General features: G+C 40.7%; 1 protein-coding gene across 1 annotated transcript in view; it reads left to right on the forward strand.

Moving 5' to 3' along the window:
• The first annotated feature begins 655 nt into the window (after positions 1–655).
• The window catches only part of RGR (retinal G protein coupled receptor), a 28785-nt gene continuing 11397 nt past the window's right edge, over positions 656–18043 (forward strand). The window contains exons 1-3 of the mRNA XM_074999738.1: positions 656–734; positions 6215–6371; positions 9541–9662. Of these exons, the coding sequence (XP_074855839.1) occupies positions 656–734; positions 6215–6371; positions 9541–9662 (358 nt within the window). The remainder of the gene's footprint in view (positions 735–6214; positions 6372–9540; positions 9663–18043) is intronic.

Consider the following 18043-nt stretch of genomic DNA (forward strand, 5'->3'; position numbering starts at 1 on the left):
TTGGCCCGTGCCAGCAAGATACATAACTATGCTAGAAAAAAGTATCTGAATTTAATCCTCTAGAATTTAAAAACATGTTACAAGGGGGGCAGAGGATGAGGAAGGATTAGATTCAGAACCACAGCTGTCAGAAAACACACACTTCATATTTCTTAATAAATACTTGATGGGGAAAACTATACACACCACAAATTACCTGTGTGCTCTTTTTTCCCTAATGAGAAATTCAATAACTGCCCCTTTGTTGCTCAATTCACTTCCCAATTATATATTACATGTGTTTCTTTCACTCCAGACCCTTTAATTCTTTTTCACTGTTGCAGAATTAACTGGACTGTACTTAATCCTGTCTCTACAAAGACCTTGTTGTAAATTCAGTGAATGCTTTCCTTTTGCAAATAGGCCTGCAAATACGATTTGCGGAATGGGGAAGGGCGCTTGTGCACATCATTAACGGCATTCTTGTAGGGATTGCAGTGTTGAACTAAAACCCCAAAGCTTTTACATAATAACGTGCATGTGTCTGCACGTGAACTGGACCTTTAAGAAGGAAGCTCCCTCAGGTTACTGGTAAAGGGGAATCCAGGGGAAAGGCTGATAGATTGTGAGTTAGTGGGGTACAGAGCCTACGCTAGTTAGCATTATTACTGTAGGTATGGTCACTTCATATCCTTTGCCTGAAGGCTTCACTGAATTAGAGGTGTTTGGCATTGGTACTGCCCTGCTGGTTGAAGGTAAGATCCCGGACATGTTAAGGAATCAGATCTTTTCTCCATTGTTATTCTCAAAGTCTAGCAAAAGCAGGGTTTGTGAGAAACAATGCAAAATCTGAGCAAATAGAAGTATTTCCAATACAGCAACAGAGACTTCGAGATTGCTTGTTTCTATGGCTGCATCATCATTAGTTCTGTTGATTAAAATAAGAGGATGAGTAGGGTGGAGGTTGCTTGCAAAGCAGAACTCTTCTGTATATGTAATGATATTACTGAGAGAGCAGGTGGTTGTATTTTGCCTTTTGAGGAAGAAATCAACGGTGGGTAAAGGGGATGCTAATTTTATTTTCCTTAGAGAAGGGATACTGAACAGATTCAGGATAACAAACTAATAGTTGGCATTCATGTTTTGTTTGATGTGATGGGAATTTTAAAATCAGAGAAGTCAAAATTTAGCCTTATAACTTATAATACATTCAAACTAATTGGTGTAATAGTAATAACAGCCTTTTGGTTGAAAACAGAAATATAGCTGCATAAGGCTTGAAACCTTGAACACTGTTAAGAATTGGACTCCTGGTAGAACAGACTCAACTAACATAATTTAGCCAAGATGGTCCAAGGTCCATGGGCTGCTTTTGTGAGAACATATGTAGCTTCCTCTCACCATAATTAAACTCTTAGGCTATGTCTACATGGGTAGCCTCTGTCGACAGAGGAACCTCAACAATACCTCTGTCGACAGATTGTCTACACATAAAAGAAGACTGAAAGAGCAATCCATTCTGCTGACAGAGAGCAGCCGGACTGCCCTGCCCTCTCTCAACAGAACAGCTGATTGGAAGCTCTGCCAACAGGGCTGCCCAGGGAACCGGAAGCCCCCAGTGTCGACAGCAGTGTCTACACAGGCCCTCTGTCGATAAAACATTGTCGAGAGAGGTGTTAGACCTGACCAGGGAGAGGTATAATGCTGCCAACAGTACAGCTGAGATTGTCAACAAACTCCCAACAGAGCGCTTTAACTGTGCAGACACTCCATGGGTTTTGTCAACAAAAGCCAAATTTAAGGCAACGACCTTAATGTATATGTATTTGGAGGTCTATCAGAGACTATTCATGTGGCCATCCTCAAATGCTGACTGCTAGCCATTGGTCAGAGCCAACACTAACCCATGGAAAGTATGCAGCTGTGTGGGCCTCTCACTTTTGGGCTCCATTCTCATCTCCCTCCTAGAACCATGCACTGGGTCTGAGGTCCTGGCAGCATTCAAGGAGACCTACTGCGAGTGCCATCAAGAAGGACAGAACCTGTGTTCTGTAGCCTATCCTCAGGAATGTAGGGAGGGAAAAAAAGGACCTGGTATTCCAAAGGCAATTCTCTGTACTGAGAGGGGTAAAAGTACCGGCAAAGAGAGAACAGCCTTCAAATCAGAAATATATCTGCCCACACAAACTGGCCGGAAGAGTTATGTGCTTTAAGAGCCCATCCTTGGAGCACAGAGAGAAAAGAGACCTTCACTGCTAAAAGAAAAAGGCCTGAGTCCATTGCTGCAACATTCACTGAAGAGAGATATAGACCAGAAGAGGCCCATGCCGAGGCTGACTTTAGATTTTGTGGACCACTGTATGAATTAATTCCTCAGAACTGGAAAGCCAAGAACTAGCAGTAAAGTAGGGACACTGGTAACTGGGGGTGTAGAAAGGGTTTGGCAGCTGAGTGGGATAGTATGGAATCCTTGTTACAAGAGATGACTTCACAACATCTATCCAAATTGAAAATATCTTTCCCCTAACTACCTGCTGACTGGCCTTCCATTCTCCCTGACTTCAGCATTCTGTTCTCCTATTTTCCTCTAAATCATCTGCCTGCAGTCCATATTTACCCCTCCTATATCTTTTCTATGGCTGTCACTTGCCTCAGCAAGATTCCCCTCCTTATGACTGGATTCTTCCTGCTATTTGTAATCTGCAATGGGAGACAGTATGCATCACTTTTTCTTCTGGACTACGGTAGCCTTTTGCTTTCTGATCGTACTTCTGTCATGGTGTTTCAGAAGCCAAGTCCCTTCTGGCCAGCAATTTCTCAGTCTTTTCTGCTTACATTCCAGGGATTAAGTGTTGGAGTCTGATTTCAAACAAGAAGTGAAGGGATATATGAAAATAAGAAATATTTTCTGACCACTCAAAAATGTTTTTTTTCAAATTCTGGGAAAATACTTAGGTTGGCACTTATTTTATCAACGCTTGCTTGTCCCTATTTATTATATGTATTTTTCTTCAATTGTAATTTAAGACCTTAATTCTGTTATAGTGGTAGTTCAGTTAAACAGTTAGTAGTTTTAACTGTCAAAACACTGGCATAGCAGTGAGTGAAGATGCATATGTATCTAACAGACTGCTTACAGTTGAATCCACATTTTGTGGTTTCAAGCTAGGGTTTCGCTTTTGACCTATATACCACTAAGTCTTTTACCATAGTAAATGCTGCAGGACAATCAGAGCTCTCCACTGCATTACAAATTCATTTTAGCCATCCAGAGAGACTATATATGTATTACTCCATATAATCCACAGAGATATTCATCTGGGGACTAAAACGTGCAAAAAATACAAATTCTATGAAAATATATCTTCACATATGCTGCGGTTTTAAAAAATGAAGGCCTGATATGAGTTACGTTTATTAGATTAAACACAACTGAAAAGGGGAGACTGCTGAAGGGGATCTGGGGACCATAGTGGACCACAAGCTAAATATAAATCAACTGTGTAACCCTGTTGCAAAAAAAAGCAAATATTGTTCTGGAATATAAAAGCAGGTGTATTGCAAGCAAGACACGGGAAGTAATTCTTCACTCTACTCCACGCTGATTAGGCCTCATCTGGAGTACTGTGTCCTGTTCTGAGCACCACATTTCAGGAAACACAGACAAATTGGAACAAAAAAGCAGTGAAGTAGCACTTTAAAGACTAACAAAACAATTTATTAGGTGAGCTTTCGTGGGACGGACCCACTTCTTCAGACCAAAACCATACCAGAACAGACTCAATATTTAAGGCATAGAGTTCAGACCATCATACCAGAATACACTCAATATTTAAGGCATAGAGAACCATAGGGTTCTCTATGCCTTAAATATTGAGTCTGTTCTGGTCTGGCTATGGTCTGAACAAGTGGGTCTGTCCCACGAAAGCTCACCTAATAAACTATTTTGCTAGTCTTTAACGTGCTACTTCACTGCTTTTTTTGTTTTGATAGTATATAGACTAGCACAGCTTTCTCTCTGTTACTGATAGACAAATTGGAGAAAGTCCAAAGAGCAACAAAAATTATTAAAGAGCTAGAGAATATGACCTATAAGTGAAGACTGAAAAACTGGGTTTGTTTAGGAGAAGACAGAAAGAACAGGATAACAGTCTTGAAATACATAAATGGTTCTTACAAAGAGGGGGGAGGAAAGTTGTTTTGTTTAACCTCTGACAAAAGGATAAGAAACAATGGGCTTAAATTGTAGCAAAGGCTGTTTATGTTGAACATTAGGAAAAGCTTCCAAACTGTCAGAGTGGTTAAGCATTGAAATAAATTGTCCAGGGAGGTTGTAGACAAACACCTATCTTGGACTGTAAATAATATTTAATCCTGCCTTGTGTGCAGGGGACTGAGTTAGATGACCTCTTGAGGTCCTGCCTAGTCCTATGATTCCATGAAGGTGTGATAGCTCAATATTTTTATACACTGCTCTGGGTTGTTTCTCAGGTGACTAAAGTGCACTGGAGTACTACTTTACAGTTATTGTCTTCCTGCAGACACAACTGAAATGTGCACAATCAATTATAAAGCTAAATAATTTTAAATAAGAAAGGGTTAATGTCTTTACAAAGATGTCGTTGTAAGTGCAATGAAGGCAGCTTTTTTTTTCCTTTTTTTTTTTTTCGTGCTGTGGTTTGCCAATCCAGTTAGCAGAAAGGATGGTGAATGTGTCTGTTTTCATTCACATCACTAATTGGGCAGGACTGTAGTGTTTCAAAACTCAAAGCTTTTTTTTTCCCCTTAACACAATGTGTGCATGCAGACAAGAACTAGCCTTTTAAGAAGAAAGGTGCTTTGGATTTGTGATGCACGAAAAAAGCTGACGAGTATTTGCTAGCAAGACGTAAAGCTGGGGCTAGTTAGTGTTACTACTGCAGATATGGTTACTTCATACCCTCTCCCAGAAGGCTTCACTGAGTTAGAGATGGTTGGTTTTGGCACTGCCCTGTTGGTGGAAGGTAAGTTGCTGTGGGGAAAAATGAGGGATGCAGATAAACTTAAATCCTCTCCCCCTGACTAATGTTACAGATAAGCAAATAAACAAAAGTGGTGCATGTATTTCTTTTTAGAAATATTTTTCTGATATAATTTGCAGCAGAATATTCTAGGGTTACTTTTAGTACATTTATGCCACCATTGATTAGGACAATTAAAATAGGACAAGGACTGCTCACGATGCAAAAATCTCCAGTCCGCATGTTGGCACCATTGAGAATGTTGGGGCAAGATTACTATGTTAGGGAATCAGGTGATGAGGATTTTTAAGTATTAATCCACATAGCTGTTTTAAGTTCTGTTCTGTTTCTGTTTGTCAAAAAAAGAAACGTGTACTATGTATAGTTGCCATTGAATTTGGTTGCATCGGGCATTTGAAATGTAATCCAAGCAGCGTCAAGTCAGGAGACAACCATATCATTGTTAAAAAAAAAGGTCTGATCTGAGAGGGCAATAAAAAGCACTTTGATTTCTCCTGGGTTTAAGCTTTGCGAGGAATTGATTTCAAACGTAAATTTATCATATCCTCCCTAATTAATAGGTCTGCTTGTCTTGTTTGTCCTGAAGCCACTCTCTTAGGAAACCAAATAACTTGCTTTTGATATTCCCCACTGATATCTTAAAAGTAGATTATTACTTTCCATGCATAACCCATTGAGGAGGTCATAAACAAGACTAAGCTGACTCGGGCTCCGTCAGGGTTGATCTTAGAGAGAAGCCCAATGTACTCTGACTGCGACACAACTGAGGATTTTTTATGGTTAGATAAAAAAAGACATGTTATAGTTGTGATGGAAGATCTGATGTTAAGCATATAGACAAGCCCAAAGATGGCTGGTCCCCCTAAAACTGTCCCTTTGTCCTCAGTTCTTCTGGATTGCTATGTGGAGATTGGTAAAAAATTCTGTCTTTAAAGAAGGAGTATGAAAATAGTTTGTGCTTCATATCAGCAATCCTGCCCATGATCCTATTGTGCAGCTAGAGACACAGCTTGAGTTGGCATCAATGTCTTCTTCCTTTGAAAATCCTTTTGTTGCTTATTTGTGTTGACTACTATGCAGATACTTCATAAGTCACCAGTTGTCTACTGTGTATTTATTTTATAGCAACTATTTCTGTCTCATTATAGAAAACAGTGGTTTTCATTGTGTTTCCCATTTCAGTTGATTCTAGCCAAAATGATGATGTTTTTCAGCTCTGCTTGGGTTCTGTCTGAATGGCTTGACAATCATTTCTTTTCGTAAAATCAAAGAACTCCGAACTCCCAGCAACTTCCTGGTTCTCAGTGTTGCATTGGCTGATTGTGGGATCTGCATCAATGCATTTATTGCTGCTTTTTCCAGCTTCCTGAGGTATTTACATCTTTTCTTTCTTTCTATGTAATTTGTTTGGGAAAAAAAACTTGAGGACTACATAAAAACAAAATTCTAAACCTAAAAGAACAATCAAATGAATATATTTTTACTGCACCATCTAACCATCTTTGTCTATCTAGAAAACTATGAAACTAGATTCTGTTCTGACAGCATGGTTCACAAAGACTTTTAAAATCCAAATTCTCACTGAAGTAAGATGTCTAAATACCTTTGGGGTTGTATATCGTAGTGTTTTCACCATGCAAATTAGAGTAGCTCTTAGCATTCCCAGTCAGGTCTCTGAAAGTAATAACCTAAACCCAAAGAACTTCACCATTGATTAAACCAGACCTTTAAAAAACCCTCCAAATTCACCCCAAAGTCACTTGTGACCAGTCTATATGTTGTCTCTGAACACTTGTATGAGGGCATTTTTGCTCACAAAAATATGGCTAAAAACAAAAGTGTCACTCATGCAAATATGTTTGCATGGAGGTTCAAACCAGTTATGCCATGTTAAGCCTTCCTTCCACATGTAACAGAATCAATACCATGTGGGGATACTAGAGCCATCTGTTGCCAGACATTTCTGTTGGAAGATATCTTCCAACAAAATGTCTGTTGACAGATTGCGTCCATACACCTAAGCAGATCAAAACAGCGATCCACTGTGTTGACAGAGCAGCTGGATTGCCTGGCCATTCTCTTGACAAAACAGCCAACCGGCAGCACAGCAGCCCGGTCTGCCCAGTGTCTTGGAAGCCCTGTCTGTTAACAGAAGGCCCACGCAGAGCATCCATACAACTTTTTTGTTGGCAGAATCTGTTGATGAAGGCACTCCTTCTCATCTGGGAGAGGCAGAAGGATGTCAGCAGAAGCGCTGAGTTTTGTCAACAGTCTGTCGGCAAAACACATTTCATGTGTGGATGTGTGGTGAGCTTTACTTTCGATTTACTTTCGAAAGAACACTTTTTGTGTGTGTCAACGCTCTGCTGGATCTTTTGAAAGAGCACCCTCCTTTCGAAAAATCTTTTGAAAGAACTTGCTAGTGTAGACGCAGCCCTGGTGGTTCAGTAAATATGAAGAGCCAGTTAATGTCAGATCAGCTAAATGGGGTCCTACTGTATATCAACAAGGCATTACCTCCATATATTGTATCTAGTAAAACTAAAATTAAGCAATTCATTTTAATAGACAAAAATGTAGATGTGGATATTTTAACTGCAGCATTTGAGGGAGGTTTTCATGAATTCCTTGGTATAATTTATCCCTCTGTATTAATGAACTTTGCAAGCTAACAAAGTAAATGGACACAATAAGGTCCACAGTTCAGAAAGGCACTTAAATGTGTTTTTAAGACCATCTCTATTGCAAGCAGCCCCTAAGCACCTATTTAATTTCAAGCATGTACTTAAATCTTATTGACATCAATAGGGATACTTCCCTGATTTGGCACCTAAAAATAAAATTAAAATCTAAATACCGTATAAAAATGTAAGTTGTTAATTTCTTTCAAAAACTATGCTCATGTTTTAATTTTACTTCACAATACAGTAATACAATATTTATAAAAGTAATGAAAATGACAGCCTCTCTGATCCTGTTATGCTCTGGCCTTTCTATCACTCATGTACTCTGCCCAGGTTACAGGTTTCACTTCCACCGTTCATAGTATGTGGGCCCAATAACACAGTTGCCCTGTGAGTTAGATGACTGGGTCAGGGTCAAGTTCTTGAGACCTTGAGGTCTTGCCCTTCAGGCCATTCCTTGCCCTAGACTCCCTGTACCAGGGTCCACCTGTCTTCACCTTGTAAGTATTGGTAGGGGAACCCAGATGCACCCTGCCTACCAGCTTCCAATCCAGGGCCCAGTGTAGATTAGTACACCCTGAACTACCAACATGCTATACCGGTGCCTCCCTGGATTACTTCCTACCCATTCTCTCTTTTCCAATGGGTAAAGATGTCAGCTAAGTGGAAAGTTTCAGATCTTCTACAAATCTTAAGCTGCTTCCTTCTGTGTTTGGCTATCAGGTGCTAGGGCGCAGTAGTTCCTGCAGAACTACTTCCCAGGAACTCAGACGGCAGGTAAACTGCACAGTTTGCTCTTTACTGAGCTGGCCTACTCCCCTTTAAAGCTACTCCTTCAAGCCATGCATGCTTTGCAGGTGTGGTGGAATGGAGCTGCCTGAGCCAGCACAGTTGCTTACCCCTTCTTAACTTGTGCAAAGTCTGCATACCCAATATTTAAAATTATAATTGCAAAAACTGAGCATTCTTTCTGCACCCATAAATTGTGAGCACAAATAATTGCAGACACATTTTTGTGCCTATAATTACTGTTACTTCGATGGCCAGTTGAGTGTCTCATTTGCAAGCAGAGGGCAATTGGTGTACCAGAAGGGAGGCTCTTAAATTCATGTTTATGTACTTAAATAAAATGGGCCTCTTTTCACAGCTGCTCTGTACCTGAAGTTCTCATTAATTTAAATGGGATCTGAGTTGTTTAGTACCTCTGAAATTCAGGCCACTGCCATTTGAGTACTTAAACATGGATTTAGAAACTTTTAGTAGAACACATCATATACTATGTTTTTGGTGATCATACACATATATAACAAGGGAGATCACCAGGTGACTTCAACTCTACAGACAGCTGTACAAGCATGAAAAGACAGGACTGGTAAAGACTGAGATTAACATTAGCTCTCTGAAAATCTTTGAGGGTGACCGATTAGCAAATTACCCTTCCAGGAGGTTCTACGGCATTTCCTTTCACTTTGCAACTAAGCTTTTGTTACTGGTTTCCATCTTTTTTGTATAAACTTTACTAAAGCATCTTAAATTAATATATTGACAAGTTTCCACTCAGATCATATATAGTTCTATAATTGAATATGTAGATTGCTCACAATGTCAGCATTCACCAACACAGCAAGAGATGGTTTCTATCTTCAATACAGAGAAAAAATATATTATATCTGACATCATTGTGTAATAAGTACTGGAGACTATAGACTGTCTAATGATGACCACAATATCAATAGCATTTACAAATTTCAAAATAGGAAAACAATTACATATTTTATGTTTTCCAAATTATTTCAGTTTTCAAAGATGCCTTCACCTATCTTACATTTGGAAGCGTTTCCCTATTTTTTTTGCAGGTATTGGCCCTATGGCTCTGAAGGTTGCCAGATTCATGGATTTCAGGGCTTTGTGACAGCACTGGCAAGTATTAGCTCCTCTGCTGCAGTTGCCTGGGACCGTTATCACCATTATTGCACCAGTAAGTGTTACAACTTACAGAGCTCCATTGTTTTTTTATTTTTCATTTTAAAATAAGGCTGCTTTAGATGCAGAAGTCTTTAATTGCAATAGTATGAAAACATTAAAAATATATATGTTCACCAATAAGTGTTTAAAACTCTTTTAAAATACGTCTAAGGTGTGGCATAAATAAAATATGTGATGTTGAGATCTTGGCCATGTTGGGGACTCTGCAAAAGATAATAGTAAGGTCTTGAATATGAGTCTGTAATAATATTTGGTACCATGGTTAGTAGTTGTTGACCCGGGCAAAAGGTAGCAAGATATGTAGGTATATAAATTTGGGAAAGCTTGCCTTATATCTACCCTAGTTTTAATACTATAAGCTAAGCACAGGCAACATAGTGTAAGTATATTTCTGCATACAAATCACCAGTAAATAACAATCATAGTGGCATGATCCTATATTTTTAATTCTCTAATCTCCCCAGAACTCTTATGTAAATTAAATGTCATGTGTATAAAAATATGGACTTTGCCCCCAGTCCAGCAGTCTGGTTTGCTTGGGTAGCCCTTCATGCGTGGGTGGTACCCAATTGATTACAGTTTGGCTCTGCACAGATTCGTTGCAGCCGACATCAAAAATAGTTGGAATGTATTATAGGCAGTCTGTGACACCCATATTAAGATGGCCCCAGCACTTATGTTCGAAAGAGTCATTTTCTTGCTGCTTTCTCAATTTTCCTCTTTCTTACTGACATGTAATACATTTGGTGTCAGTCAGGGAGCACATTTTCCCCGAGATTTCAGCAAAAATTGTTGAGCCGTTTTCAAGCAGAGAAAGTGGAAGAAATGCTGTTTTCCTGCTAAAACATTGTTTTGCAACCTTCTCGCTAGTTCTAGCACCTCATTTGGAAATGGTAGAAAAGTAATATTTCACAGGGAGATATCAATGGATGTTTTCGAACCTATATGCTTCTGAGCACAAATGTCTTTTAGTGGCCTTTTAAAAATTGCTTTTGACTTGATAAAGATATCAGGGTGTGACCTAGCATTAAGTGTAAAACTATCTACCAAAGTCCTATGAGCTCCGTGCTCATATGTAAACTGAGTGGAAATTTTCATTGAATTAGGCCATCTCCCAGGACCCCATTCAATCTGTGTATGCATGCATAGGATTTGAGTTTTAATGTGCACAGGCATGCCAAATACAGTCTACGTGGAGAAAGAACTATGCAGAGCACCAAACCACCTTCCAGCCAGCCCCATTATTGAGCAGAGAAGTATGCAAAGATAAAGCTACCTTCATACTGTGCACTGAACGATTCTCAAGAGGACCCTGTATTCTTTTAAAACTAAAAAAGGCAGGAGGAAAAAACATGAAAATATGAACCTTTATTTCCAGGACTTCAAAGTTCTTTCAACTAGAAAGACAAATGGAAATTCCTATGGAAATTCCATAGTCTGAACCATTTGGATAGTCACTTAACACTGATCTGCACTCCTTAGTAGATTTAGAGGAGGGTGCCCTCTACGCTATCTCTTCCTGGGGAAGCCATGCCTAACTATGCAATGTGCTGAATCAATCCTTTTCCCATGTTACTTTGCAACACCACAAACTCAAGTCAGCACTTCCCATTTATTTTGGGGTGGCAAAATCTAGCAATGAGCTCCACCACAGAATAGACATGCCATAACACTCTTCTCAACTGATGTTTTGCAATTAGTGCCCACGCATCCTTGTTATGTTGGTAGGTGAATCAAGTTCTTTATACGAGGTGCTAAAGCACTGCCCGGTATTATCTGGGCACACCTATTTTCACAGATCCCTTAGTAAAGAAATATCTTAAAAAATTAATTGCTGGTTGACTGGCTCTCTATTCCCCACTTCCAGTGCTACCTTAGCCATCACAATACCTTTGAGACCTGGCATTTCTGTGATTAAAAAAAAAATATTTAAACTAAATGCGCAGCTTCCAATGAGCTATTTGCTATGACAGCCCCGCTCCATTAGCTGCAAAGGGGGTTGCTATCTGTTTGTTTGGAAGCTTTTGTCAAAAATTCAACTTAGGCTATAAAAAGTTTTCCTTTCAGGCCCAAACAAAGGCCCTGGGATAGCACAGGTCATAAGCAGCATGCATACTAATATTCTTTGGACAGTGATATACGTCTGGAAGCAGAACAACACCGTCCCTATTTGATAAGAAAGCTGGACTGAAACTACGTTTAGCTTTGGAAACACACTGTATATTCTGCAACGCTGGACTCTTTCTTTTGAGGAGTGTGTTTTATAATCTTTGTACCCCCACCCATTCAGTACAGTATTATTTCAAAAACTAAGGCTGATGAACCCTTAGGGCACAATAACATTTTTTATTTTCCATGAATTGTTACTTACTGATAACCTACTAGCAATGCTCTTACTGAAGATTTCAGATGAAAAGGAAAAGAAGGGAGTAGTTTTAAGAGCCAGTACTCCAAGATTATTTCACGAGCTGTGTCTACATGTGCTCCTTTCAGAGGGGGCATGTTAATGAGGCACTTCAGAAGATGCTTATAAGGTCCTTTCAAAAGACCCCCATCTACATGGGTGGCAGCATTCAAAAGCAATACTTTCAAATCTCGCACGGATGCTATTATGCTAATGAGGCGCTGCATATTCATGTCAGTGCCTCATTAGCATCTTCCAAAGTGCCTCGTTAACATGACCACTCTGAAAGGAGGGAGCAAGGTTAGACACGGCTATGCTGATTGTGACAAAAGTAATTCACATCTCTATAAATCTGATATATCGAAACTCCAGGCCTCATCCTGCCCTCAAGCCATACATTCAATTCCCGTTTACATCCATGTGAGTCACATGCCTGTACTAATCATGCAAAGAAGGGTCCTGTGGCACCTTATAGACTAACAGAAAAGTTTAGAGCATGAGCTTTCGTGAGTTAACTCACTTCCTCAGATGCTGATCCAGACTAACACGGCTACCCCTCTGATACTAATCATGCAAAGTTACATTTAACCTATAAACAAAAGGTATGTGCGGGGCTAGTGGACAGTTTCAGCTTTAGCTCACCAGAAATAATATGGTCTGAGATACAGGCTGCCCAGACGCAATCACCTCAATCACCTCTCTCATCATCCTGTGTCACTACCATGGAAATGCTAACATTGATGTTAATGGACTGGATTTCATTCCACACCATTTACCATCTGCTTTTGGGATGCCAAAGTTTTGCATGAAAAGGGCAATAGAGCAGTGAATCAATCTGATGGTTACATGCAGTGGAACTTTTCAGCTAATGTAGGAGAGGGTTGCCCTTAGAGTTGAACCCCAACCTCTGCTTCTTCCTGCCTCTTCTGAAGCCAAATGGTCAGTTGGGGTCCAGGCAACTGTCACACTGGCAGTGGTGAATCATTTTGCCCAGTATGTGAGGAGGGCTCTAAGCTTTTATATAATCAACAGACATCTCCATATATTTGCATTGCACAGGCAATGAAAGATTATGCCTAGACATTGCCAAAGTGACTTGGGTCCCTCAACAGTCATAACAATAACCTAAGGAGTAAAAAACATTTTCCAAGGATACTTTGTGAACAGCTACATGTAAAGAAGCCATTTTGCAGTGTGCAAGTGTTATAAGTCCTACAAAACTTAGTAACAATTCTACATATTCGTGAGCATTATCTACTGGCACCTTAATTAGAGGCACCACATATTAAAGTTGCATGGTATTTCTCATTATAAAGGCCCCATTTTCAATTGCTTATAATTTTGACAATTTTTAATGATATTGGTTTAAATTTTTTGTGCCTAGTATCCACCCCAAGCTGAATGGCGTTGGAAAATATCAGCCAGACAATTCAGACATTTCAAGGTCTTGTATTAAAATACTCGGGTGACCTTCTCTTTGAGAAGCTGTACCGCCTCCATAACTCTGGAGCAGGGACTCAACACGTAGCAGGTGGATTGTCTTTGGTCTGGTTATCTGAAAATCTGTCCAAATTTGAGCAACCTACAACAGTTTCATGAAAAAAATCAGTTCACAGATGCTCAACAGCTACTCCTCAGAATTTAGGTGTTAAAATTTTCCAGGATTCCATGGTCCAGTGGAAAGAAAGTAGTAACACATGATCATGTAATTAAAGACTATCCTAATGCTCAAGAGGAACAGATTAATGTTGCAGCTCAAATCTGGAATTTACTAATTTTTCAGGCCTTGATTTTGCAACTTTAATATCCTGTTAACACAGTTTTCTGTGTAACATGTGCAGACAATCCTCTTTGATAGTGCATTCCTAAAAAAAGATGGTGAAACTTCTCCATCCAGACATCCTACCGTATGTCAAAGGTGCCTATCTTTTCTGATTCTCAAAGGAGTTAAGGCCAGAGCACTAGATTTGATTACTCTTTGAACATCTGTTCCTCCACTGACTTGTATGTTGTGCAAGCATTGCTGTTTATGCTTTTGATTTGGTAGTAATTTTGGCCCCGATTTAGGAAACCATCTCTATTCACACAACATTTGAGCCCACGGCAACCTCAAGATATATGATTGTTGTCCATGATCAGGACCTTTATTGCTCCTTTTGGAATTTGGACAAGACAAGAGAAGAAGTTTTGCCTAAAGCCTTAATTTGAGCTACATGGTATTGAATAATTATTTGTACCAACATTGTCAAGCAATCTCTAAAACTTCAAATATTGTTTCATTGTGATATGAGAGTATGGTTTTGTCTATTCTTTCATTGAAATTAGTTTTGTTCACTTTCTCAATTCATCACCAGCTCCAGGGAACATGACTGATATTAATTTTTTTCTTTAATTAAAACCATTGCTGAAGTGAATTTAATGCTCTGGTAAGATATCAATCAGATTCTTCAGGACTATCCAAATTCTCTAGAGCCCTGAATAGGTACAGCACAAGCAGGGGGTGAGCAAGCTTTTGGTATATTGCCTTACCATTGTGGCATCTCTCTTCTGAAGTGACAACCTCCAAAAAAGTTCTATATCAATTCAATTGTTAGTCTGTCTGCAAAGACTTCAGTGGTGCTGTTTATTTTCGTAATAAAATAAAACAACACTGGGCTCTAAGTATACATCTATACTTACCAGATGATCGACTCATTCAGGGTCAATCTTCTGGGGTTCTATTTAGTGCACCTAGTGAGGATGTGCAGGCTTGCAAACCTAGTGAGGAGAGCTTTAAGCTAGGTTCGTCAGGGGGAAGGTTACACAAGCCCTGAGGTAAGTGGGGAAGGAGCAGGGAAAAATCGAGTAGGTTTCCTGGGTGAAGAGGAGAATGTGGGCCAATCAGCCCCTTCTCTAAGATGCTTGTACACTAATGCCAGAAGCCTGCGGAACAAACAGGAAGAATTGGAGGCCCTGCCACAGTCAAAGTATGAGGTGGTTGGAAAAAGAGAGACTTGGTGGGATGATTCGTATAACTGGAGCACGGTCATGGCAGGTTACAAACTGTTTAGGAAGGACAGACGGGGTAGAAAAGGAGGAGGAGTTGTGCTCTATGTGAGGGAGCAGTGTGATTGCTCAGAGATCCAGTATAGAAAGGAGAAAATCCAGTTAAGTGTCTTTGGGTTAAACTTAGAGGCAGAAGTAACAGAGGTGATGTTGTAGTTAGTGTCTGCTATAAACCACCAGATCAGGAAGATGAGATAGATGAGGCTTTCTTCAGGCAGCTAAGTGAAGCTCCCAAATCACAGGCCCTGGTTCTCATGGGAGACTTTAATCATCTGGACATTTGTTGGGACACCAATACATCAGAACACAGACAATCCAGGAAGTTTTTGGAGAATGTTGGAGATAACTTTTTGGTACAAGGGCTGAAGGAAGCGACCAGGGGCCATGCGCAACTTGACCTGCTGCTCACAAACAGGGAAGAGCTAGTAGAAGGAATAAAAGTGGGAGGAAACCTGGGCTGCAGCGACCATGAGATTGTAGATTTCAGGATCCGGACAAAAGGAAGAAAGGTGAGCAATAACATACAGACCATTGATTTCAGGAAAGCAGACTTCAACTCCCTGAGAGAATGGATGAACAGGATCCCTTGGGCAACAGAGGCAAAACGGAAAAGAGTTGAAGAAAACTGGCAGTATTTTAAAGAAGTCTTACTGAAGGCACAGGAACAAACCATCCTGCTGCATAGTAAGAAATGCAAACATGGTAGGCAACCAGCTTGGCTTAATGGGGAAATCTTTAGTGAGCTTAAATTCAAAAAGGATGCATACAAGAAATGGAAACAGGGAGAGTTGACTAAGGAGGAGTATAAACATACGGCTGGAGAATGCCGGGCAGTAATCAGGAAAGCAAAAACACAATTGGAACTGCAGCTGGCAAGGGATGTGAAGAGTAACAAGAAGGGTTTCTACACGCATGTTAACAATAAACAGGTGATCAGAGAAGGTGTGGGGCCATTACTGGATGTGGGAGGTAACCAATGACAGATGATGCAGGAAAGGCTGAAAAAATGCTTTTTTTGCCTCAGTCATCATGGACAAAGTCAACTTCCACATGACGGTCCTAGACAATGCAGTATGGGAAGGTGGAGGGCAGCCATCTGTAGGGAAGAAACAAGTTCTAAGCTACCTAGAAAATCTAGATGTGCACAAGTCCATGGGTCTGGATTTAATGCACCCGAGGGTACTGAGGAAATTGGCAGAGGTCATTGCTGAACCTTTGGCCATTATCCTTGAAGACTCTTGGTGATCAGGAGAGATCCCGGATGACTGGAAAAAGGCAAACATAGTGCCCATCCTTAAAAAGGGAAAGAAGGACAATCCAGAGAACTATAGACCCATCAGCCTTACCTCAATCCCTGGGAAAATAATGGAGGGAATCCTCAAGGAATCCATTTTGCAGCACTTGGAAGAGGGGAAAGTGATCAAAAGTAGCCAACATGGATTCACCAGGGGTAAGTCCTGCCTGACCAATCTGATTAGCTTCTGTGACGAGGTAACAAGCTCTGTGGACATGGGGAAGTCAGTGGATGTGATATACCTCGACTTCAGCAAGGCTTTTGATACGGTCTCCCACAACATTCTTGTCCATAAGTTAAGGAAATATGGATTGGATCTTTGGACTATAAGATGGATAGAAAGCTCGCTTGAGGGTCGGGCCCAATGGGTAGTGGTCAATGGCTCAATATCTGGATGGCGGCTGGTTTCAAGTGGAGTGCCGCAAGGCTCGGTTCTGGGGCCGGAGTTGTTCAACATCTTTATTAATGACCTGGATGAGGGACTGGGTTGCAACCTCAGCAAGTTTGCAGATGACACAAAACTAGGGGGAGAGGTAGATATGTTGGAAGGTAGAGAGAGAATCCAGAGTGACCTGGATAAATTGGAGGACTGGGCCAAAAGAAATCTGATGCTGTTCAATAAGGAGAAGTGTAGAGTCCTGCACCTGGGGTGGAAGAATCCCAATCATTGTTACAGGCTACGGACTGACTGGCTCAGCAGCAGTACAATGGAAAGGGACCGTGGGGTTATGGTGGATGAAAGGCTGGATATGAGTAAACAGTGTGCCCTGTAGCCAAGAAGGCTAACAGCATACTAGGGTGCATTAGGAGGAGCATTTCAAGCAGATCTAGAGAAGTAGTTATTCCCCTCTATTCGGCACTGGTGAAGCCACATCTTGAATATTGTATCCAGTTTCCCCACCCCCACCCCCACCCCCCATATGAAAAGGGTATGGATTTGCTGGAGCAGGTTCAGTGGAGGGTGACAAAAATGATTAAGCATCTGGAGCACAAGACCTATGAGGATAGGCTGAGGGATTTGGGCTTGTTTAGTTTACAGAAGAGAAGACTTGGGGGTGATTTAATAGCAGCCTTCAACTTCCTGAAGAGGAGCTCTAAAGAGGAGGGTGAGAAACTGTTCTCACTGGTGTCAGATTGTAGAACAAGGAGTACTGGTCTGAAGTTGAAGAGGGAGAGGTGTATGTCAGATATTAGGAAAAACTACTTCACCAGGAGGGTGGTGAAGCATTGGAATGTGTTGCCTAGAGAGGTGGTGGATTCTCCATCCCTTGAGGTTTTTAAGTCCCAGCTGGACAAGGTCCTGGCTGTGATGACTTAGTGGGGGTTGATCCTGCCTGATCCTCCTGATTCTGTGATTCTGTGAAATCGAACTATCAGGCCTCAACAGACAGCCCTGGTACTCCTCATTTGCATAAGGGAGATCAACAGGAGAGTTTCGCCCATCAAACTCCCTCTGTGTGGACAGCCTGATAAATGGTTCTTTGACACATCGATTCCAGTACACAGTTGTCGTAGCTGGAATTGCACATCTAAGACCAACTTTCAGGTCTAGGGTTGACCTGCCCTATTCCATAATAAGTATCTCTAAATGCTTTACAAATGTTGTTATGTGTTAATATGGTTAGTCTGT

The sequence above is a fragment of the Carettochelys insculpta genome, chromosome 7 (assembly GCF_033958435.1).
Source record: "Carettochelys insculpta isolate YL-2023 chromosome 7, ASM3395843v1, whole genome shotgun sequence".
Lineage (NCBI taxonomy): Eukaryota > Metazoa > Chordata > Testudines > Carettochelyidae > Carettochelys > Carettochelys insculpta.